Genomic DNA, 24,966 nt, shown 5'->3' on the forward strand with positions numbered 1-24,966 from the left:
CTTCCTGATATACATTGTACAATTTGCATTTCATTTTGTGTGTTCCTGTTTGGAGAAGAATTTTTATACATCTGGCATTTTGAATTAAATCTAAATCCTCTTTAACATAGCATGGGACGAAAGAAAGACTGACTAATGCCAATTTAGTTTCAGCCACTTTATGCAGGAATCTAAAAGCATCAAATTTCCTTGTACCCTGGGAACAATATATAGCATGAACAAAAGGTTACAGAGGGAAGAAAATGTAATTGATTCTGAAGAGCGTGAACATCTGCAAAGAATGTATTGTAGGAGAAAAATGATCTTTGAGGGTCCTACTTACGATGAAACAGTTTCTAGCTACCCATGACAGAGAAATAGCTGCCTTACATCCCGTCTCAAAGTCCAATCTCTAAGCAGAGCAGGACTGCTGATGCTTGAAGTTACTTTCTAAAACATGGAAACAAATAGAAACACGGTAGAAGACTTCACAAAATTAACTCCTCTAGTGGTGATGAGCTAATGTACTTAGAGAAAAAGTCAGAAACTACACTCTGGTCAAAATTCTGCCATTAAATTGTGGCCAAGTCAACTGATCTCTTTGAGCCTCAAGGTCCTCAACTTTGACATGGGAGGGTTGAACTGACAAGGGTCTTTTATGATGTTGTCTAGGATTATAATATTAACAGAGTACCTTTTCTTCTAGAAGTCTCTTGAGTCTTAGACTTTCAATTTTGGACAGAAAAAACAAAATTTTAATGCAACTAATTTAAGAACATCAACATTTATTTAACATGATAAAAAAGAAATGAGATATGAACATTTGCATTTAAACAATAGTAAGTAGCCTTTAATACATTACATGTGCTCATTGTATAATATATACACAATGAACATAATTACATTTGTACACAAACTAAGTACTGGATTTGAAAACCTGCTTATTGCTGTACACATGTATTCCAATGAAGTATAAGCCCAGTACTTCAAAATACCTACACTTTTAATTGTTTTTTTTTTTTTTTTTTTTTTTAAGAAAAGGTAAGTGATAACATTTGTGTTTAAGCTGACAGGAGTGTGGCAGTAACTGCTGACATTGCAATCTGACCGAGAAAGAATTACAGCAGAAAACAGGACATACTTCACTTAGCAATAAAATGGCACATTTTAAATATATATATATATATATATAAAATTTTTACAAATCTAGTGTGAAACAAAAGCACTGCAGTAGCTAAAATGGGAAGAAGAAAAAAAAAAAGGAAAACAAGCTTCATTGGAAATGATAACTAACTTTAGAAAATGAAAAGCAAAAAAAAAATATATAAATTCACTTAGACTTAAGAAACACCGAAATCTGGAAATCAGCAACTAAGTAAGCTCTGGCAATAGACTGCACATTAAAAAGCACCTTTACTTATGTGCTCTGAAATCATAGCAGCAAGCTGGTGTCAGAATAATAACCTTGAGATTACGGAGTGTACATATGGGCCATTAAAGCTGTTTTGGAATAAACATTTTCCAGAAGTGATAAAATGATGCTCTGTGACCAAAAGCATCAGAACTATGAATTTCATAGATTTAAAATATACTGTACAATATCTTCTTACACTGCTGAAGGTCCAAGTCTTTAGCTTTGAATGGTTTCAACAGAAGTCAGTATAGCTGAAAAATAAGAGGGAGAAAATTACTTTGACAGCTGCAATGTTAATTAATTACCATTTCTCAAAGTTAAGTAAGGATGACATCATTCTGTAACAACAGAACTAACAAGCATGGCCATGAAAATCCTAAAACACAAAACAATTAAAGGATATTTTTCTTCATATCCATAGCTTAATTCACAAAGCGAAGAAACATAATGCAATTTTTTTTTGAGTCTCGCTCTGTTGCCAGGCTGGAGTGCAGTGGCTCAATCTTGGCTCAGTGCAACCTCTGCCTCCTGGGTTCAAGAGATTTCCCTTGCCTCAGCTTCCCAAGTAGCTGGGACTACAGGCGTGCACTATCATGCCTAATTTTTTTTTTTTTTTTTGGTATTTTAGTAGAGATGGGGTTTCACCATGTTGGCCAGGATGGTCTCCATCTCCTGACCCTGTGATCTGGCTGCCTTGGCCTCCCAAAGTGCTGAGATTACAGTAGTGAGTCACCCCGCCTGGCCAATTTTTTTTTTTTTTGAGACAGGGTTTTGCTTGCTCTGCTGCCTGGTGCAATCCTGGCTCCCTGCAACCTCTGCCTTCTGGGTTCAAGCAATTCATCTGCCTCCATCTCCCAACTAGCTGGGATTACAGGACTGTACACTATGCCTGGCTAATTTTTGTATTTTTAGTAGAGACAGTTTTCATCATGTTGGCCAGGCTGGTCTCAAACTCCTGGCCTCAAGTGATCTGCCTGCCTCAGCCTCCCAAAGTGCTAGGATTACAGGCATGAGCCACTGTACCAGGCCCCATGAAGAAACATGATGCCTTTTTCTTTTTTTGAGAATGAGTCTCGCTCTGTTGCCAGGCTGGAGTGCAGTGCCATGATCTCGGCTCACTGCAACCTCTGCCTCTTGAGTAGCTGGGACTAGAGGTGTGCACCACCATGCCCAGGTAATTTTTATATTTTTATTAGAGACAGGGTTTCACCATGTTGGCCAGGATGGTCTCCATCTCCTGTCCTTGTGATCTACCCACCTCGGCCTCCCAAAGTGCTGGGATTATAGGCGTGAGCCACCGCACCCATCCAACATAAGGCAATTATAAATACGAATACAGAATAAAAAAAGTACCAAACTTGTAGCTGAATCCAAAGGATCAACAAAATAAGCAAACATTTGCATAACTCCACTAAAATATGTAATAACATATTGAACTGCCTATATAGTAGTGTCATTTGTAAAGTTTTCCTAAGTCCTGACAAAACCACTAGTTCAGAAAGATGGCATATGCATAATAGGAAGATATAAAATGATACAAGTTTTCATGCCTTTAGCTGTTTGTGGTGGCTGCATACCATGAGACTAGAAAATACCCCACAATAATTATACCTCATTACAGGATGCCACTGTTCTTGGAATAAAAGAAAAACAAAGTAAAATCCCATAACAATTTAAGAAACTTGGGGCTGGACGCGGTGGCTCATGCCTGTAATCCAAGCACTTTGGAGGCCAAGGTGGGTGGATCACCTGAGGTTGGGAGTTCAAGACCAGCCTGAGCAACATGGTGAAACCCTGTCTTTAAAAAAAAAAAAAAAAAGCCGGGCGCGGTGGCTCAAGCCTGTAATCCCAGCACTTTGGGAGGCCGAGGCGGGTGGATCACGAGGTCAAGAGATCGAGACCATCCTGGTCAACATGGTGAAACCCCGTCTCTACTAAAGGTGCAAAAAATTAGCTGGGCATGGTGGCGCGTGCCTGTAATCCCAGCTACTCAGGAGGCTGAGGCAGGAGAATTGCCTGAACCCAGGAGGCGGAGGTTGCGGTGAGCCGAGATCGCGCCATTGCACTCCAGCCTGGGTAACAAGAGCGAAACTCCGTCTCAAAAAAAAAAAAAAAAAAAAAAAAAAAATGCCGAGTGCAGTGGCTCAAGTCTGTAATCCCAGCACTTTGGGAGGCCGAGGCGGGTGGATCACGAGGCCAAGAGATCGAGACCATCCTGGTCAACACGATGAAACCCCATGTCTACTAAAAATACAAAAAATTAGCTCGGCTTGGTGGTGCGTGCCTGTAATCCCAGCTACTCAGGAGGCTGAGGCAGGAGAATTGCCTGAACCCAAAAGGCGAAGGTTGCGGTGAGCCGAGATCGTGCCATTGCACTCCAGCCTGGGTAACGAGAGCGAAACTCCGTCTCTAAATAAATAAATAAATAAATAAAATTTAAAAAAAATAAAGAAACTTGGAAATATACTTGAGTTTTAACCCAGAATATCCTTTATTATTGGAAGGATATGTGTACAGTCACAACCTGTTTATTGAACCAAAATATTATATGAATAGCTCTTTTTTTTTTTTTTTTTTTTTTTTTTTGAGACGGAGTTTCGCTCTTGTTACCCAGGCTGGAGTGCAATGGCGCGATCTCGGCTCACCGCAACCTCCGCCTCCTGGGTTCAGGCAATTCTCCTGCCTCAGCCTCCTGAGTAGCTGGGATTACAGGCACATGCCACCATGCCCAGCTAATTTTTGTATTTTTAGTAGAGACGGGGTTTCACTATGTTGACCAGAATGGTCTCGATCTCTTGACCTCGTGATCCACCCGCCTCGGCCTCCCAAAGTGCTGGGATTACAGGCTTGAGCCACCGCGCGCGGCCAATAGCTCTTAATGTATACATTATAGTCACTTCTTTTTTTTTTTTTTTTTTTGAGATGGAGTTTCGCTCTTGTTACCCAGGCTGGAGTGCAATGGCACGATCTCGGCTCACTGCAACCTCCGCCTCCTGGGTTCAGGCAATTCTCCTGCCTCAGCCTCCTGAGTAGCTGGGATTACAGGCACGCACCACCATGCCCGGCTAATTTTTTGTATTTTTAGTAGAGACGGGGTTTCACCATGTTGACCACGATGGTCTCGATCTCTTGACCTCGTGATCCACCCGCCTCGGACTCCCAAAGTGCTGGGATTACAGGCTTGAGCCACCGCACCCGGCCTCCATTATAGTCACTTCTAAACATACTGAGTTAAAAGTTTAAACATAGCCAGGTGTGGTGGTTCAATATTGGAATTCCAGCACTTTGGGAGACTGAGGCAGACAGAGTACTTGAGCTCAGGAGTTTGAGACCAGCCTGGACAACATGGCAAAACCTTTACTCTACAAAAAATACAAAATATTAGCCAGGCATTGGGGTACACACCTGTGGTCCCAGCTACTTGGGAGGCTGTTGTGGGAAGATTACTTGAGCCCAGGAGGTCAAGGCTCCTCCAAGATCTTACCACTGCACTCCAGCCTGGATGACTGGGTGAGACATGATTGCAAAAAAACCACAAACAAACAAACAAACAAAAAAAGGAAAGTAAAGAAAAATTTTGAGAATGTAAAAATCAGAGGCTGGGCGCAATGGCTTATGTGGCAGGAGGGTAGCTTGAGTTGAGGAGTCTGAGACCAGTGTGGGCAACGTAGTTAAGACCTTGTCCCTACAAGAAAACCAAAATATTAGCCAGGTGTGGTGGAGTGCACTTGTGATCCCAGCTACTTCTAAGGCTGAGGCAGCAGGACTGCTTGAACCCAGAAGGTCAAGGTTGCAGTGAACTGTGATTGTGCCACTGCACTCCAACATGGGTGATTATCTCTGAAAAAAGAAATAACATAAAAAGTAAAATAAAATAAGAAAAATAAAACGATGTTAGTGCTAATGCTTATAATGTCTCTCTGTTTTTGCTGTTTATAATTGTTCAACAGAAATTGGTAGTAATCCTAAAGCATCAAACTTTATTAGATATGGTAGATGCTGTGAGAAAGAAAATGGAGAAAAAGGCATAACATTCTTACTCTATACAAGCTTTTACAAAAAGTTAAAAAACTTTTAGAGTTCTCTATAAGTACTACATTATACGTTAAAATTAGCAATTGTCAGCCGGGCGCGGTGGCTCAAGCCTGTAATCCTAGCACTTTGGGAGGCTGAGGCAGGTGGATCACGAGGTCGAGAGATCGAGACCATCCTGGTCAACATGGTGAAACCCCGTCTCTACTAAAAATACAAAAATTAGCTGGGCATGGTGGCACATGCCTGTAATCCCAGCTACTCAGGAGGCTGAGGCAGGAGAATTGCTTGAACCCAGGAGGCGGAGGTTGCAGTGAGCCGAGATCGCACCATTGCATTCCAGCCTGGGTAACAAGAGCGAAACTCCGTCTCAAAAAAAAAAAAAAAAAAAAAAAAAAAATTAGCAATTGTCCATAAAGTTTATTATTTTTTTTAAGAGAAGTTTTCACCATGTTGGTCAGGCTGGTCTTGAACTCCAAACCTCAGATGATCCACCTGCCTTGGCCTCCAAAGTGCTTGGATTACAGGCATGAGCCACCATACCCAGCTGTCCATAGAGTTTAAAAGAATTTAGGAAATTAGGCTGGGCGTGGTGGCTCACGCCTGTAATCCAAGCACTTTGGAGGCTAAAGTGGGCGGATCACCTGAGGTCGGGAGTTCAAGACCAGCCTGACCAACATGATGAAACCCTGTCTTAAAAAAAAAAAAAAAAAAGGCTGGGTGTGGTGGCTCAAGCCTGTAATCCCAGCACTTTGGGAGGCCAAGGTGGGTAGATCACAAGGTCAAGAGATCGAGACCATCCTGGTCAACGTGGTGAAACCCCGTCTCTACTAAAAATATTTAAAAAATTAGCTGGGCATGGTGGCCCGTGCCTGTAATCCCAGCTACTCAGGAGGCTGAGGCAGGAGAATTGCTTGAAACCAGGAGGCGGAGGTTGCGGTGAGCCGAGATCGCGCCATTGCACTCCAGCCTGGGTAACAAGAGCGAAACTCTGCCTCAAAAAAAAAAAGAATTCAGGAAATTATTCTCAATTATACATCTGTGCTCTAAGAACACTGTTCAAGAAAGGATTCCTCCTTCTCCCTGATCCCATCCATGGTTTTAATAACTACCTCCCTGACTTAATAAAATTCGGTTACTTAGAAATAATATCAGATAGACATTAAAGATTTTAATATTCCATCAAGTTGGCTGTACCATAAACATTTCATTGTCATTTACAATAATTAGCAAATTCCCAATGGGCAGACATGTCACACAAACTGTAAAAAACGTTACATAATCAACCTGTAATCACTTAAACAGAATTCTCCGGTCAGGCTATGAAAAGCAACATTAAGTAGAAGCACAGCTGCAAAACACTGCAAGTCTTGGCACAGGCCATACCCTCCAAATTTTGTTGTTTTTGTGGATGATGAAATAAGAGACAAAGAAAATGCTGTCACACAGCAATCACTGGAAGGGCCAATGTTAGAAATCTGACCCTGATTCCAAGATACGGCCTACTTGTTCTGCTAGCTATCCCTATGTACAGCCCAGAACTAATCCCAGTTTTGATTCACTAAACCAACAGATGAATAATGAAATTCAAGTAAAAAAACTCTAAAGTACAAACGCAAAGGGAAATGACGTACTTCTCTGAGACTACACACACATGAAATGTGATCCTTCTGTGAGCTGTGGCTGAGTGGATGGAACAGGCGATGCCGAAGACTCAGGAGATGGGGAAAGACTTTTCACTAAAACACACAAAGAAAATGTGAGCAGATAAAAATCTTTAAGATGCATTTGGAGAAGGAAATTCTGATGCTGTAATCCCACAAAAATTATGTTTTGAGAAGGAAGTAATAGATGCATTTGGTTCTATTGTGATTTTCTTTTTCTTTATAAATAATTAAAAACAAATTTTAAAAAATGTTATTAATCAAGATGGGAGTCTTGCTATGTCGACCAGGCTGGTCTTGAACTCCTGGCATCATGCAATCCTCCCATCTTGATTTCCCAAAGTGTTGAGATTACAGGCATGAGCCACCATGCTCAGCTTGTTATTTTCTAATCTGTAATCTAAATATTCAGTATAAAATGTTTCCTGAAGACTATTAAAAAAATTTTTTTTTTTTGGGCCTTGTGTGGTGCCTCACGGCTATAATCCCAGCAATTTGGGAGGCTGAGGTGGGTGGATCATTTGAGGTCAGAAGTTTGAGACCAGTCTGGCCAACAATGGTGAAACACCGACTCTACTAAAAATATAAAAATTAGTCAGACATGGTAGCTGGTGCCTGTGGTCCTAGCCACTCAGGAGGCCATGGCAGAAGTGCTTGAACTTGGGAGCAAGAGGCTGCAATGAGCTGAGATTACACCACTGTACTCTAGCCTGGGTCACTTTGTCTCTAAAAAAAAAAAAAAAACCCCCAAAAATAAAAAAACCCCGCTACATTACAATTTTTTTTTTTTTTTTTTTTTTTTTTTTTTTGCTGTGAGGTTAATTTTCTGTTGGAACATTTCTGGTTCTATGCAGCTAAATACTACAGAAGATTTAAATGCTGTGGTTTTAATACTATCATACCACTTTGATCCAGACCTTCTGCATAATAACCAAAACTGGCCAGTGACAATTTTTTTTTTAAGTGAGACCTCCTGTGCATACTGCCTTATTTATTTATTCTTTGACACAGGGTCATGCTCTGTTGCCCAGGCTGGAGAGCAGTGCTGCAATCACAGAGCTCACTGTAGCCTCCACCTTCTGGGCTCAAGGTATCCTCCACCTCAGCCTCCTTAGAAGCTAGGTCTATAGTTGAGTGCCACCCTGCATGGCTAAATTTGGAAAATTATCATTTTTAGTAGAAATGTCTTGTTATGTTGCCTAGGCTGGTCTTGAATCCCCGAACTTAAGTAATACTCCTGCCTTAGCCTCCCAAAGTGCTGAGATTATATACGTGAGCCACTGTGCCCAGCTCATACTGCCTTGTAAGTGAGAGAGGCAAAGGAAAAGGCAGTACTTAGTATTTGTTATAAGGGAATATGACTGATAACATAAATGTATACTTTATTTTAAATTTTATTTAAATTTATATAACATAAACATGTTATATTTATTTATTTTTTTATTTTTTTATTTTTTTTTTTTGAGACGGAGTTTCGCTCTTGTTACCCAGGCTGGAGTGCAATGGCGCGATCTCGGCTCACCGCAACCTCCGCCTCCTGGGTTCAGGCAATTCTCCTGCCTCAGCCTCCTGAGTAGCTGGGATTACAGGCACACGCCACCATGCCCAGCTAATTTTTTGTATTTTAAGTAGAGACGGGGTTTCACCATGTTGACCAGGATGGTCTCGATCTCTCGACCTCGTGATCCACCCGCCTCGGCCTCCCAAAGTGCTGGGATTACAAGCTTGAGCCACCGCGCCCGGCCAACATGTTATATTTATATAGGTACTGAAGATGTTCTATTCCGAGCATGTTTTTCCTAAGAGTGGTCCTGCATATTTGAATTTCATTGTTCTTACCCTTCTGCAAAAGGGCAGGAGTGGTGGTGGGGTTTCATAGGAACCGTTTTTTCACTTATGGACTACAAGAAGCAAAGCTGGCTGGGTGTGGTAGCTCACGCCTGTAATCCTAGCACTTTGGGAGGCAGAGGCAGGTGGATAACCCGAGTACAGGAGTTCAAGACCAGTCTGGCCAACATGGTGAGACCCTGTCTCTACTAAAAATACAAAAATTAGCTGGGCGTGGTGTTGGGTACCTATAATCCCAGCTACTCTGGAGGCTGAGGCAGGAGAATCACTTAAATGTTGGGGGTGGAGGTGCAGTGAGCTGAGATCACACCAAAGAGCAAAACTCCGTCTCAAAAAAAACAAAAAACAAAAAAACCCAAAAAACAAAACCAAAAGCAAAGCTAATAATATGCGCTAATTCCCATTCCTACCCCCTAAAAATCATAAAGAAAATGAATAAAAGGGGTAGGTTCAGTGGCTTACACCTGTAATCCAGCACTTTGGGAAGCCAAGACAGGCTGATCACTTGAGGTCAGGAATTCCAGACCAGCCTGGCCAATGTAGTGAAACCCCATCTCTACAAAAAATACAAAAAATAGGTGTGTATGTGTGGAGACCAGGATTAAAAAAAAAAAAAAAAAAGCAAAATTAGCTAGGCATGGTGGCATGTGCCTGTAATCCCAGCTATTTGGGAGTCTCAGGCAGGAGAATCCCTTGAACCAGGGAGGTGGAGGTTGCAGTGAGCCAAGATTGCACCCCTGTACTCCAGCCTGGGTGACAGGGTGAGAAGAAAAGGTTTGTGAAGAGTCCAAAAAATATGAGAGAACAGCACAGAGCAAAAAAATTTTTTTTTTGAGACAGTCTTGCTTGGTCATCCAGGGTGGAGTGCAATAGCTTGATCTTGGCAACCTCCACCTCCTGGTTTCCAGTGATTTTCCTGCTTCGCCTCCCAAGTAGCTCTGATTACAGGCACGCACCACCACACCTGACTCATTTTTGTATTTTTAGTAGAGATGAGGTTTCACCATGTTGGCTAGGTTTGTCTCCAACTCCGACCCCTCAGGTGATCCACCCACCTCGGCCTTCCAAAGTGCTGAGATTACAGGCGTGAACCACTGCGCCCAGCCTTGGTTTTTAAGCTTTCCATGGATAACTATTTTCTACAATTAAAGGAACAGCCGGATATGGATTATAGAAAGGTTGGAGTAAACAAACCCACTCTATTAGTTTAGATATTAAATCCGCCACAGTTCCTAATGTGGCAGGTTTGTGAAAGCCCTGGGAACAGATTTTGCAAGTACTCAAATATTTCCTTATTAAAAAAAGTTTACGGCTGGGCGCGGTGGCTCAAACCTGTAATCCCAGCACTTTGGGAGGCCAAGACGGGTGGATCACAATGTCAAGAGATCGAGACCATCCTGGTCAACATGGTGAAACCCCGTCCCTACTAAAAATACAAAAAATTAGCTGGGCATGGTGGCGCGTGCCTGTAATCCCAGCTACTCAGGAGGCTGAGGCAGGAGAATTGCCTGAACCAGGGAGGCGGAGGTTGCGGTGAGCCGAGATCGCGCCATTGCACTCCAGCCTGGGTAACAAGAGTGAAACTCTGTCTCCAAAAAAAAAAAAAAGTTTACTTTATGTGTTAAAATTGAAAACAAAAAGCAAAAACAAAACCAATGTGCTTATCCCACTGCCAGGGTAGACTCTGTGGCAGGGGCTGCACCCCTCCTGAAGGGATATTTGGGGAGGCAAACGTTGACTAATCTGTAGTCAAGGTACTTAAGTGGCTCTCTTCTTAGAATCTCCCTATGGAAAATAAATTAAAAAGCTCAGAGGAAGCACCAGGGAGAAAATTATGACATGCATAATATCTACCTGCCATTGTTTGATTTCCTCTAGAAACCTCAGGAGTTGATTCGTAAGAAATAACAGTTTCTTCCTGTACGACAACATTGTTCTTTGCATTTTCTTCAACAAGAGGATCTTCTGGTTGGTAATTTGTGATCTGTGTCTCATCTTGAGGGCTGATGAAAATAGATTGGTATTTAAAAATTTGTCACTATGGAATACAATTAATTTTTCTTCTACTTTTTTTGTTACGAAAGATGCCACCCACCACCTATGTGTAACAACTCACATTTTCTTACAATTAAGCTTTTCTTTATGAAAGCTTCAAAAAAAATAGAGCACATAATAAACTTGTATACTCATGTCAATAATTTAAGTAGTGAAACCCCATCTTGCTTGCCAATCTTGCTTCATCTAAGCCCAAAGACCTTTGCTCCATAAACCATGTAAAGCAGATTCTAGATGTGATATTTAATCTGTAAGTACTTCAGTACGTATTTTTAATATGTTAATGCCATCAAATATCTAGTCAGTGCTCAAATTTTCCTGGTACCTCATTATGTCATTTTAGAATCAGAATCAGGATCCAAACAAGGTCCATATATTGCCTAATAAGTTTCTTTCTTTTTTTCTTTTTTTGAAGACGGGGTTTCACCATGTTGGTCAGGGTGGTCTTGAACTCCCGACCTCAGGTGATACACCTGCCTTGGCCCCCAAAGTGCTTGGATTACAGGCATGAGCCACCAAGCCTGGCCGCCTAACAAGTTTCTTTCTTTCTTTTTTTTTTTAAAGATGGGGTTTCACCATTCTGGCCAGGCTGGTCTTGAACTCCTGACCTCAGGTGATCCACCCACCTCAGCCTCCCAAAGTGCTGGATTATAGGCGTGAGCCACCACGCCCGGCCCTAACAAATTTCTTAAAAGTCTACCTTAATCTAAGCCGGGCGCGGTGGCTCAAGCCTGTAATCCCAGCACTTTGGGAGGCCGAGGCGGGTGGATCACGAGGTCGAGAGATCGAGACCATCCTGGTCAACATGGTGAAACCCCGTCTCTACTAAAAATATAAAAAATTAGCTGGGCATGGTGGCACGTGCCTGTAATCCCAGCTACTCGGGAGGCTGAGGCAGGAGAATTGCCTGAACCCAGGAGGCGGAGGTTGCGGTGAGCCGAGATCGCGCCATTGCACTCCAGCCTGGGTAACAAGAGCGAAACTCCGCCTCAAAAAAAAAAAAAAAAAAAAAAAAAGTTTACCTTAATCTAAAACAAACTGTCCCAGATCCCTTTTATTCTTTGCCATTTATATGTAAAAGAACCTGGTCTATCTGTCCTATACAGTTTGTCACATTCTACATTCTGATGATTGTATTCCTCAAGATTTGTATAAAGTTATACGATTTTGAGGCTTATTCACACTTATGTTTTGGAGGGGCAAGTAACATTTCATTAAGTGGGTGTCATAAACTATTGCATTAATAGATTGTTTCTTTCTGTGATGTTAAAAATGCTCGGTGAGTTCAGGGGTTTTGGGAACCCAAAATTTTTAACATCACAGAAAGAGTTCATATAAATCTCTTTGTCAGATTTTCAGCTAATAGCTTTGGCAGCCACTGAGGAATACTGTTCAAATCCATTATTTCATTAGGGTTAGCAAAGCATGACACTATTGTTGCCCAGGCTAGAGTGCAATGGTGCAATCTCAGCTTGCCGCAACCTCTGCCTCCAAGGTTCAAAGTGATTCTCCTGCCTCAGCCTTCCGAGTAGCTAGGATTATAGGCTTGTGCCAACACACCCAGCTAATTTTGTATTTTTAGTAGAGACGAGGTTTCTCCATGTTGGTCAGGCTGGTCTGGTCCCGCCTCAGCCTCTCAAAGTGTTGGGATTACAGGCATGACCCACGGTGCCTGGCCTCTTTTTTTTTGTGAGATAGATTCTCACTCTGTCGCCCAGGTTAGAGTACAGTGGTGTGATCTCGGCTCACTGCAACTGCCACGTCCCTGGCTCAAGCAATTCTTGTGCCTCAGTCTTCTAAGCAGGTGGGATTGCAGGCCTGTGCCACTATGCCTATATAATTTTGTATTTTCAGTAGAGACAGGGTTTTACCATATTATTGGCCAGTTTTCAAACTCCTAGCCTCAAGTGATCCGCCCACCTCAGCTCCCCAAAGTGCTGGAATTATAGGCAAGAGCCACTGCGCCTGGCCACAAAGCAATGATACTCTGTCTCTCCCTTGAAATTGATCCAAAAATAAAAGTTTCCTCAAACTATTTGGTTACAGTTTGGGAAAAAAAAAACCATGATAAACACTCGATCCTTTCCCTTAATGTACTAAGTTTTGGAATTAAAAGTTCACTCCCTAGCATCCTTTAAAATGGCCAACAAATATTTTTTGTTGTCGTTGTATCATTATAAACTCCAATTTTTAACATACTGAATGTATTTTAATCTATGCATCTTATTACAAAAATTCAGCAGAGGTATTTTTCTTATCAGACATTGCCAAATACTTTTCAAATTCAGTTTTGCTATTCATTTAAGAAATAAAGGCTTTCCTAATAACATTCAACCATAGCATTTCTGTTTTCTAGGTCTGCTATATATTTTTTTTTTGGGGGGGGAGCAGTGAGACAGAGTCTTACTCTGTCCCTAGGCTGGAGTACAGTGGTGCAATCTCGGCTCACTGCAACCTTCGCCTTCTGGGTTCAAGTGATTCTTCTGCCTCAGCCTCCCAAGTTGTTGGGACTAGAGGCACACGCCACCATGCCCAGTTAATTTTCATATTTTTAGTAAAGATAAGGTTTTACCATATTGGCCAGGCTGGTCTCAAACTCCTGACCTTGTGATATGCCTGCCTTGGGCTCCGAAAGTGCTTGGATTACAGGTGTGAGCCACCATGTCCAGTCATATTTTCTCATTAATCTTTACAAAATACTTGTTAGATAGGTACTATTATTATTATTATTATTATTATTTATAGAGATGGGGTTTCACCATGTTGGCCAGGATGGTCTTGATCTCTTGATCTTGTGATCCACCTGCCTCGGCCTCCCAAAGTGCTGGGATTACAAGCATGAGCCACCACGCCCAGTCAATAGATACTATTATTATTCCCTCTTTTTTTTTTGAAATAGGGTCTCATTCTGTTGCCTAGGTTAGAGTGGCACAATCATGGCTCACTGCAGCCTTGACCTCCTGGGCAGAAGTGATCCTCTCACCTCAGCCTCTCAGTAGCTAGGACTATAGGCACATGCCACCATGTCTGGCTAATTTTTTTTTTTTTTTTTTTTTTTCAGAGATGAGATCTCACTATGTTGCCCAGGCTGGTCTCGAATTCCTGTGCTCCCCGTGATCCTCCTGCCTTGGCCTTTCAAGGTGCTGGAATTAAAGATGTGTGCCACTGTGCCCAGCCCTACTTCCATTTTGACAACTGGGGAATGGGCAGTTCAAGAGATTACATAACTTAATCAAGATTCTATAGCTCCTAGGTGACTAAGCTGGGACTGAAATCCAGTACTTTTGACTCGGAAGTTCACCATTTTTAAGCAGTTAAACAGTTTTGTGAATGATTCCTTTGCTTGCTTTTCTTAAATATTACCTGTATATAACATCCTCAGGCATTTTTTCTTTGTTTCTTTCTTTATCCGTCATTTCCACAGAATTTACACCATTTGGCTCAGGTTCAAAAAGCATTTCATATGAAATATTTTCAGTTTTTTTTAACTATAGGATAAAAAGAAACATTTTCTTTTCAAAGAATTCTTATCACATTAGACTAGCAAATCTAAAATGATTCCAAAATAAAGTTTATTAAACAATCATACTCTTAGCAAATATTTACCAATAATAAATTTAGGTTCAAGTATATTAAAAATATTAACATTCTTTCCTACTAGGATGGAAAGTTATTTGTCTAAAGAGATGATATATATTGCTAAGACGCAGCTATTGGGATATAAGATTCCTTAGTTGGTATTAATGATAATTTAATCTAGCCCTAGCTGATTATGTTTTAAATTTTCAATTAATGCATTTTTATGTTTTTCTTTTTCTTTTTCTTTTTTGAGACAGAGTCTCACTCTGCCCTCCAAGCTGCAGTGCAGTGGTGTGATCTCAGTTCACTGCAACCTCTGCCTCCTGGGTTCAAGCGATTCTCTTGTCTCAACCTTCAGAGTAGGGATTACAGGCACGTGCCACCATACCCAGGTAACTTTTATATTTTCTAGTAGAGACAGCGTTTCCCTATGTTGGCCAGGCTGATTTCAAACTCTGGGCCTCCAGTGACCTGATTGCCTCAGCCTCCAAAGTGCTGGGATTACAGACGTGAGGCACTGTGCCTGGCTGCATTTCCAGGCTGGAATGCAGTGGTGTGATCTCGGCTCACTGCAACTTGGGCTCAGGTGATCTTCCCACTCAGCTTCCCCAATAGCAGCTGGGACTACAGGTGTGATGCCACCATACCTGGCTAAGTTTAGTATTTTTAGTAGAGACAGGATTTCACCAGGTTGCCCAGGCTGGTTTCAAACTCCTGGGATGAAGTGATCTACCCACCTCAGTCTCTCAAAGTGCTGGGATTACACTCATGAGCCACCATGCCAGACCAATTAATGAATATTTTGACGTGGCTGAATACATCAGTCAAACTAAAGAAAGCTTATTTTTTTCATTTAGCTCTATGGCCCCTGTGACTGAAAGAAACATATTTTATTTTCAACCTTACCACTTGATTCAATCTTCACAAATCTACTCCTTTGGAATACCTGTCCTAAAACAATCTCGCTACCTCTTTGCTGAAGTCCACATTTTGGGGTTCATCTTCTTTCAGTTGAACAATTTCTGCTGCAGGAGTTTCATGGTCTGGCTTTACATAATTTTCTCTAATGACAGTGTCCAGTTCCTTAATGTTATCATCCCTCCTTCGAATCTGCTCAAAAGATATATAGCATTTTTATTTTATTTATTTATTTAATTTTTATTTTTATTTTTTGAGACAGAGTCTTGCTCTGTCACCAGGGGCCGGGCTAGAGTGCAGTGGTGCAATCTTGGCTCACTGCTAACTCCGCCTCCCAGGTTCAAGCCATTCTCCTGCCTCAGCCTCCCAAGTAGCTGGGACTACAGGTGCATGCCACCACACCCAGCTAATTTTTTTGTATTTTTAGTAGAGACGGGGTTTCACCATGTTGGCCAGGATGGTCTCGATCTCTTGACCTTGTGATGTGCCCGCCTCAGCCTCCCAAAGTGCTGGGATTACAGGCATGAGCCACCACACCCAGCCAGCATTTTTAAACTCATACTGTGCATGCATGTATATTTTATAAATAGTGCCTGTTAATTCCGAAAATAGAACAAAGCTGGATCTCCACTCATGAAGAAGTTTTCCTACAAAAACTAACAAAGAAAATTTATATATATAGCACTATTCCACTCATTTTTCTCATCTCTTTAAAAATAAACATTCATAAAATTCATTTTATAATTTGTAGAATGTGCCACAATTCAACTGTTGCTTTGTTTAGTCTCCATCAGCAATGCCTGCTCTTTATAAGATGGAAAGAGGGGATGTCCATTAGGACAGGAAAGCATGTTCAGCTGATGCCATTGCAGACAAAATTTAAGATACTATTGCTAGGTGACAAGTGTCTACGAACAGGGATAGACCAGACAGAAGGTACTCAATAGGTTGGCTAGCCTGTTGTCTCTGAATTTATAAAGAAGGGCAAAATAAATAAATAAATAAATAAATAAATAAAAAGAAATAAAGAAGGGCAAAAACCAAAAACAAACAAAAAGAAACAAAATGGCATCACTTTATAAGCCTGAAGTTGAGATGTGATGGACACAGCACACTTGGAGCTTTATTTAGAAGCTCTCTCCTGCTACAATTTAGGTCATGTTAAATTAGGACACAGAGCAATACGCATTTTATTGAGAGGGGAATTGGGGACTATCTTGGTAACCTGCACAGCATTTTACATTTGCTGAAAACCCTTTTATTTTCTTAGTGTCTCTAAGGAGTCTGGGCAGCTGTATCATCACCTTACAGTTGAAGACATTAAGTCCACAACTGGTCCACAGGCATTCAAGAAGTACTTTAGCTCTGGTCTCTTGAACTCATCAGGGTTATTTATATTTTACTTAGCTGTCTTCGCTTATTATCATGATAATTCAATAATATAAAATAACTATCCATACTACAGACCTTTTAAGACCCATCCATCATGTAACTCTGATTCCAAAATTCAGTAATATTAGATTTACACAAAAGAATAATCAAGCCGGGCGCGGTGGCTCAAGCCTGTAATCCCAGCACTTTGGGAGGCTGAGGCGGGCGGATCACGAGGTCAAGAGATCGAGACCATTCTGGTCAACATGGTGAAATCCCGTCTTTACTAAAAATACAAAAATTAGCTGGGCATGGTGGCGCGTGCCTGTAATCCCAGCTCGGGAGGCTGAGGCAGGAGAATTGGCTGAACCCAGGAGGCGGAGGTTGCGGTGAGCCGAGATCGCGCTATTGCACTCCAGCCTGGGTAACAAAAGTGAAACTCCGTCTCAAAAAAAAAAAAGAATAATCAAATGCAATTCGTGTACCTGAGAAGTCCTAAAAGGATTATCCCTTAAATTTGAAGGGCTTTGTAAGGGTGATGGGTCTGAAGCACCAATAACATTTAATCCTTTTTTCTTTTCCCTCAGGCACGCTTGTTGATGTCTTCTTATTCTTTCCATCTGCTCTTCCACAGTCATCCTAGGTCGAGTACTCTCAGCCAAACAGAGCTGCTCCACTGCACTTCTTGGTCTTTCCTTCAAAGTAAAAACGAACGTATCAATACGTAAATGAAAACTCTGGAAAGGTATGATGGAATAAAAAATGTTGTAAAGTGCATTTGTTTGTTTTCAAAATCACAAGGGGAGGCTTTGAATGTCATTTAAATATCACCGGAAAGGCACATGAAATTGTTATTTTATCTTTAACTGGTAATTGGTGATGTATGGTCAATGACAGAAAGAAAAAGAAAGAAGATACATAAGGGAGGAGAGAAAAAAAGAGGAATAAAAAGTATTTTTTTTTGGCATAAAAAAAAAATACAGGCCAGGAGTGGTGGCTTACACCTGTAATCCCAGCACTTTGGGAGGCTGAGGTGGGTGGATTGCTTGAGCCAGGAATTTAAGACCAGCCTGGACAACATGGTGAAAATCCATCTCTACCAAAAATACAACAATTAGCAAGGCAGGTGCAGTGGCGTATGCCTATAGTCCCAGCTACTTGGGAGGCTAAAGTGGGAGGATGGTTTGAGCCCAGGAGTTGGAGGTTGCAGTGAGCTGAATTGTGCCATTGCACTCCAGCATGGGCGACAGAGCCAGACCCTGTCTCAAACCAACCAACCAACCAACCAACCAACCCACACCCATAATTCAGTTCTAGTAAATCTGGGTAAAACAAAAAACAAACACCACCACCACCATAAAAAGGTAGGGCAAACTGGGCACAGTGGCTCATGCCTGTAATCCCAGCATTTTGGGAGGCTGAGGCAGGTGGATTACTTGAGGCCAGGAGTTCAAGCCCAGCCTGGCCAACATGGCAAAAACCCGTCTCTATAAAAATGCAAAAAAATTAGCCAGGCGTGGTGGCTCATGCCTGTAGTCCCAGGTACTCGGGACGCTGAGGTGGGAGGATCGTTTGAACTTGGGAGGAGGCAGAGGTTGCAGTGAGCTAAGATCGTGCCAGCCTGGGCAATGAGTGAGAGTCTGTCTCAAAAGCAAAAAAAAAAAAAAAAAAAAAAAGAATATGGCAGCTCTGGAGCAAGTCAGTCCCATGACCCTGAGAAAACTGCATAAGACTCAAATGAGGAGAAAACCAGGGGCATGGTATCTAAATATAGGTTTCTTTCATATTGATGAAATGTAATATTTTAAGTCATACATTTACTGTGAAAAGGCCAATAAAGCAAACACCCTTAGATATTTTCTCATTAGTAATACAACTATGAAAATACTTATTTTCTATAAACCAGTCATATTTGAAAATGCTTAATAACGTATACATACACATACATATATACACAGTTGATCTTTGAACAGAACGGGATTGAGCTGCAGAAGTCCATTTATATGAGGATTTCTTTCTTTTTATTTTTTTGAGACAAAGTCTCACTCTGTCACCCAGGCTGGAGTGCAATGGTGTGATCTCAACTCACTGCAACCTCCACTTGCCCAGGTTCAAGTGATTCTCCTGCCACAGCCTCCTGAGTAGTTGAGATTACAGGTGCCTGCTACCACACCCAGCTAATTTTTTTGTATTTTTAGTAGAGATGGTTTCACCAGGTTAGCCAGGCTGGTCTCGAACTCCTGAACTCACATGACCCATCTGCCTTGGCCTCCCAAAGTGCTGGGATTACAGGAGTGAGGCTGAGGATTTTTTTCAATAAAGGTTATACCCAATGTGCCTGCCTCTCCTTCTACTTCGACCTCTTTTGCCTCTGCCACTCCTGAGACAGTAAGAACAACTCCCTCTTCTTTCATCTAGACAATGTGAAGATGATGAGGATGAAGAGCTTTATGATGATCTATTTCCACTTAATAAATGGTAAAATATATTTTCCCTTCCTTATTTTAATTTTATTTGTATGTATGTATGTATGTATGTATGTATGTATGTATGTATTTTTGAGAGGCTATTGCTCTGTCACCCAGGCTGGGGTGCAGTGGGGTAATCACGGACCTCCTGGGCTTAAGTGATCTACCCACTCTCAGCCTCTTGAGTAGGCGAGACCATAGGCACAGGCCACCATGCCTGGCTAATTTTTTTTGGTAATTTTTGTAGAGATGGGGTCTCCTTATGTTGCTTAGGCTAGTCTTGAATTCCTGGGCTCAAGCAATCCTCTAGACCTGGCCTCCCAAAAGTGCTGGAATTACAGGCATGAGCTACTGTGCCTGGCCTAAACCGTCTAGTATCTTTCTACTTGATTTTATATTTGTGTTTGTTTGTTTTGAGACAGAGTGTCACTCTGTTGCCCAAGGCTGGAATGCAGTGGTGCAATCTCGACTCAATGCAACCTCTGTCTCCTGGGTTCAAGTGATTGTTATGCCTCAGCCTCCCGAGCAGCTGAGACTACAGGCGCCTGCCACCACACCCAGCTTATTTTTGGTTTTTAGTAGAGATGGGGTTACACCATGTTGGTCAGGCTGGTCTCAAACTCCTGACCTCAAATTATCTGCCCGCCTTGGCCTTTCAAAGTGCTGAGATTACAAGTGTGAGCTACAGCACCTGGCCTCTGCTTGATTTTAACATGTACTTTTTATGGCCCTTTTTCGGTTGACTTGTTATTTTAGCTTTACTATTTCCAATGAAATCTTCTAATCTCTAAAAAATGCCTAACTAAAGGCCGGGTGCGGTGGCTCAAGCCTGTAATCCCAGCACTTTGGGAGGCCGAGGCGGGTGGATCACGAGGGCAAGAGATCGAGACCATCTTGGTCAATATGGTGAAACCCCGTCTCTACTAAAAATACAAAAAATTAGCTGGGCATGGTGGCACATGCCTGTAATCCGAGCTACTCAGGAGGCTGAGACAGGAGAATTGCCTGAACCCAGGAGGTGGAGGTTGCGGTGAGCCGAGATAGCACCATTGCACTCCAGCCTGGGTAACAAGAGCGAAACTCCGTCTCAAAAAAAATAAAAAGCCTAACTCTCTGAACAAACAATAGTATTACAGAATCATGACCACTAATGACTAATGTTAATAATGGTGTATTATTTTGACTCCATCATTTCCATAGATCTTTATAATTTCATACTAATTAAAAACATTACATTATATTCCTTTTCTTTTTCTTTTGAGAGGGTGTCTCACTGTCACCAGGCTGGAGTATAGTGGCGTGATCTCGGCTCACTGCAACTTCTGCCTCCCAGGTTCAAGCAATTCTCCTGCATGACTACAGGCATGTATTTTGTAGCTGTACTTTGAATATCGTTAAAGAATATCTAGCCTGGGCAACAGAGTGAGACCCCATCACTTACTAATAAAAAGAAAAATAAATTGGCAGAGTATGGTGGCACATGCTTATCGTCCCAGCTAGCCAGGAGGCTGGGGTGAGAGGATACTTTGAGTCCAGGAGCTGGAGGTTCCAGTGAGCTATGATCATGTCATGGCACTTCAGCCGGAGTAACAGAGTGATACCCTATCCATTGAAAAAAAAAAAAAGGCTGGCGTAGTGGCTCACACCTGTTATCCCAGCACTTTGGGAGGTCAAGGTGGGCAGATCACGAGGTCAGGAGATCAAGACCATCCTGGCTGACATGGTGGAATCCATCTCTACTAAAAATACAAAAAAATCGGCCGGGCGCGGTGGCTCAAGCTTGTAATCCCAGCACTTTGGGAGGCCGAGGTGGGTAGATCATGAGGTCGAGAGATCGAGACCATTCTGGTCAACATGGTGAAACCCCATCTCTACTAAAAATACAAAAAATTAGCTGGGCATGGTGGCGCATGCCTGTAATCCCAGCTACTCAGGAGGCTGAGGCAGGAGAATTGCCTGAACCCAGGAGGTGGAGGTTGCGGTGAGCCGAGATCACGCCATTGCACTCCAGCCTGGGTAACAAGAGCGAAACTCCGTCTCAAAAAAAAAAAAAAAAAAAAAATCAGCCAGGCATGCTGGCATGCCATATATGTATTTTTGCTTTTGCTTTTTTGAGATGGAGTCTCACTCCGTGGCCAGGCTGAGTGCAGTGGCGCGATCACGGCTCACTGCAACCTCCGCCTCCTGGGTTTAAGCGATTCTCCTGCTTTAGCCTCCCGAGTAGCTGAGATTACAGGTGCCTGGCCACCTTGCCTGGCTAATTTTTTTGTATTTTTAGTAGAGACGAGGTTTCACCATGTTGGCTGGGATAGTCTAGATCTCTTGACCTCATGATCCACATGGCTCGGCCTCCCAAAGTGCTGGGATTACAGGTGTAAGCCACCACGCCCAGCCTACCATATATCTTATATGTACTACCTTTCAGTCATGTCTTATAGCTTATAATTATCTCATATCAAATAGGTATTTATAAAGATAAAAAGTAGAAGTATTTTTGCAGCCCACATTTCTAGAGAATACTTGGGGAAAGGGAGTTGAGTATCCTCAGCATTTTCCAAAGAACAAAACTAGACTGGTTTAGAGTTTGAATTAAATTAATCTCAGATGAAAATGTGAAATACAGGATTTATTTTCCAGTTCCAATTCACATTTCTCAAGAGTAACCAGAGGACTGGCAAACTCTAAAACTATTAATACCATAGGTGAAAGGACCTGCAACCTCATGAAAGCTAGAAAATCCATTAACTTGCGGGTGGCCACAGGACACGTCTGTATCTCTCATCAAGGAAGTTCTTTTTTTTTTTTTGAGACGGAATTTCACTCTTGTTACCCAGGCTGGAGTGCAATGGCAAGATCTCAGCTCATTGCAACCTCTGCCTCCTGGGTTCAGGCAATTCTCCTGCCTCAGCCTCCTGAGTATCTGGGATTACAGGCACGCACCACCATGCCCAGCTAATTTTTTGTATTTTTAGTGGAGACAGGGTTTCACCATGTTGACCAGGATGGTCTCGATCTTTTGACCTCGTGATACGCCTGCCTCGGCCTCCCAAAGTGCTGGGATTATAGGCGTGAGCCACAGCGCCCGGCCCAAGGAAATTCTTTTTTTTTTTTTTTGTGAGACAGAGTTTCACTCTTGTTACCCAGGCTAGAGTGCAATGGCGCGATCTCGGCTCACCGCAACCTCCGCCCCCTGGGTTCAGGCAATTCTCCTGCCTCAGCCTCCTGAGTAGCTGGGATTACAGGCATGCGCCACCACGCCCAGCTAATTTTTTGTATTTTTTAGTAGAGACGGGGTTTCACCATGTTGACCAGGATGGTCTCGATCTCTTGACCTCGTGATCCGCCCGCCTCGGCCTCCCAAAGTGCTGGGATTACAGGCTTGAGCCACCGCGCCCAGCCCAAAAGCTAAGATCTATTCAGGAGAGCAATCATTTCTTTTTTTTCCCTCAACCTCCAAGTGGAACCAGCATTTCTATTATGAAACAATCTATCTTTTTTTTTTTTTTTTGAGACGGAGTTTCGCTCTTGTTACCCAGGCTGGAGTGCAATGGCGCGATCTCGGCTCACCGCAACCTCTGCCTCCTGGGCTCCCAAGGAAATTCTTAAAGGCATCAGGAGTGTAGTACAGTGATTAGAGAATAGATTCCACAAATCGCAGACTATGACTATGACCCCACATCTAGGCTGATCAAAAGAAACCTTAAATTAGGTATTAACTAGGTCTGTCCTCTGATGTCCTAATTCTTCAAACAAAATTTTAAGAATAATTAAGATTATTATGTTTATCCTTGAGTATGCAAAAAGAATTTTGATAAGACAGTGAAAATGAAAACATGTAAGAAGGTGATAAATAGGTCTGAGAATCTTTCTAGAAGTAAATTTCCAGTTAAATACCGTTCTTAGATCCATCATCTTCTTAGTTTTCCTCAGGGTTACATATGAAGCTATTGTGGAAGATTCGGGTGTTGGTGATTTTGTTCTTGGAGGGACTACTCCAACAGGAAAATGGGAACCTAAAAATTGAAACAGCAGTAAGTTCTATAAAACATCTTTTACACAGCATTGCTTTCTTTTAACTTAATTAATTTCTGACCCTTTTAAAATCAGAAAGCAAATTTACCTAAAGAGTCAAGACTGGGCATGGTGGCTCATACCTGTAATCTCAGCACTTTGGGAGGCTGAGGCAGGTAGATAACCTGAGGTCAGGAGTTCAAGACCTGCCTGGCCAACATGGTGAAACCCGTCTCTACTAAAAAAAAATTAGAAAAATCAGCTGGGCATGGTGGCAGGCACTTGTAATCCGAGCTACTTAGGAGGCTAAGGCAGGAGAATCACTTGAACCCAGGAGATGGAGGTTGCAGTGAGCCAAGATTGCCCCATTGCACTCCAGCCTGGATGACAGAAAGAGATTCTTTCTTAAAATAAAATAAAATAAAATAAAATAAAATAAAATAAAATAAAATAAAACAGAGTCAAAATCAGTCAATAATACCACCAGATAAATGTAGGGTTACATTTTAAAATAAAACTCTGTCTCATGCCTGTTATCCTAGCACTTTGGGAGGCTGAGGCGGGAGGATCACTTGAGCCCAGGATTTTGATACCAGCCTGAGTAATATAGTGAGACTTGTCTCTACAAACATTGAAAGAAAAAAAAATTATCTGGGCATGGTTGGTTCATGCCTGTAATCCCAGCACTTTGGGAGGCTGAGGTGGGTGGATCACGAAGTCAGGAGATCAGACCATCCAGGCCAACATAGTGAAACCCTGTCTCTACTAAAAATACAAAATAAAAAAATTAGCTGGGGGTGGTGGCATGTGCCTGTAATCCCAGCTATTCAAGAGGCGAGGTTAGAGAATGGCTTGACTCTGGGAGGCGAAGTCTGTAGTAAGCCAAGATCACGCTACTGCACTCCAGCCTGGGTGACAGAGACTCCATCTCACAAAAACAAAAAAAGAGAAGAAAAAATTCTACAGATTCTACAGAAGAAAAAATTCTATGACATTTTTAAGAACATTAATTATAAAAAGCCCTCTTTTGACCAGGCGCCGTGGCTCATTGCCTATAATTCCAGGGCTCTGGGAAGCCAAGATGGGAGGATGGTCGCTTGAGGCCAGGAGTTTGAGGCCAGCCTGCTCAACATAGCGAGACCCCATCTCTGTTTTTTTTTTTTTTTAAAAAAAGCCCTCCTTTGTAACACTGATACATCTCTATCATCATCCTAACAAGTTAGTTCAACCTAAATGCCCTTAATTTCTGCTTGGCTTTTAAAAATTATACAATATTGCCTCAAAAAAGCAGCCACTAACAATGTTAAAACAGTTAACTATAGGTACTCGTTTTCACTTTTGCTTCTGTATTTTTCCTTTTCTTTTCTTTTGAAGTGGAATCTTGCTGTGTTGCTCAGGCTGGAGTGCAATGGCACAAACTCAGCTCCCTGCAACCTCCGCCTCCTGGGCTCAAGCAATCCTCCCACCTCAGCCTAAGTAGCTAAGGCTAAAGGCATGTGCCACCATGCCCAGCTAATTTTTAATTTTTTTGTAGAGACAGAATCTTGCCATGCTGCCCAGGCTGGTCTTAAACTCCCGGACTCAAGCAATCCTCCCGCCTTGGCTTCCCAAAGTGCGAGGATTACAG

The 24,966-nt window shown here is 42.1% G+C and overlaps 1 protein-coding gene across 43 annotated transcripts in view; it reads right to left on the bottom strand.

The window, feature by feature from the left end:
* Positions 1–980: 980 nt before the first annotated feature.
* PLEKHA5 (pleckstrin homology domain containing A5) overlaps positions 981–24,966 on the bottom strand; it is a 246,104-nt gene continuing 222,118 nt past the window's right edge. For 37 of the 43 annotated variants that reach the window (XR_005577183.2, XR_005577185.2, XR_012518578.1 and 34 more), the window contains 7 exons: positions 23,223–23,341; positions 17,346–17,555; positions 15,541–15,681; positions 14,356–14,480; positions 10,792–10,940; positions 7,060–7,164; positions 981–1,644 (listed from right to left, as the gene is read on the bottom strand). Coding sequence is in view for 40 of the 43 variants with exons in the window: in XM_039461606.2 (XP_039317540.1) it covers positions 7,070–7,164; positions 10,792–10,940; positions 14,356–14,480; positions 15,541–15,681; positions 17,346–17,555; positions 23,223–23,341 (839 nt within the window). In the remaining 3 variants the exon portion in view is untranslated. The remainder of the gene's footprint in view (positions 1,645–7,059; positions 7,165–10,791; positions 10,941–14,355; positions 14,481–15,540; positions 15,682–17,345; positions 17,556–23,222; positions 23,342–24,966) is intronic. The other 6 variants (XM_074403205.1, XM_074403210.1, XM_074403228.1 and 3 more) reach the window with 1 other exon arrangement.

The sequence above is a fragment of the Saimiri boliviensis genome, chromosome 7 (genome assembly GCF_048565385.1).
Source record: "Saimiri boliviensis isolate mSaiBol1 chromosome 7, mSaiBol1.pri, whole genome shotgun sequence".
NCBI lineage: Eukaryota > Metazoa > Chordata > Mammalia > Primates > Cebidae > Saimiri > Saimiri boliviensis.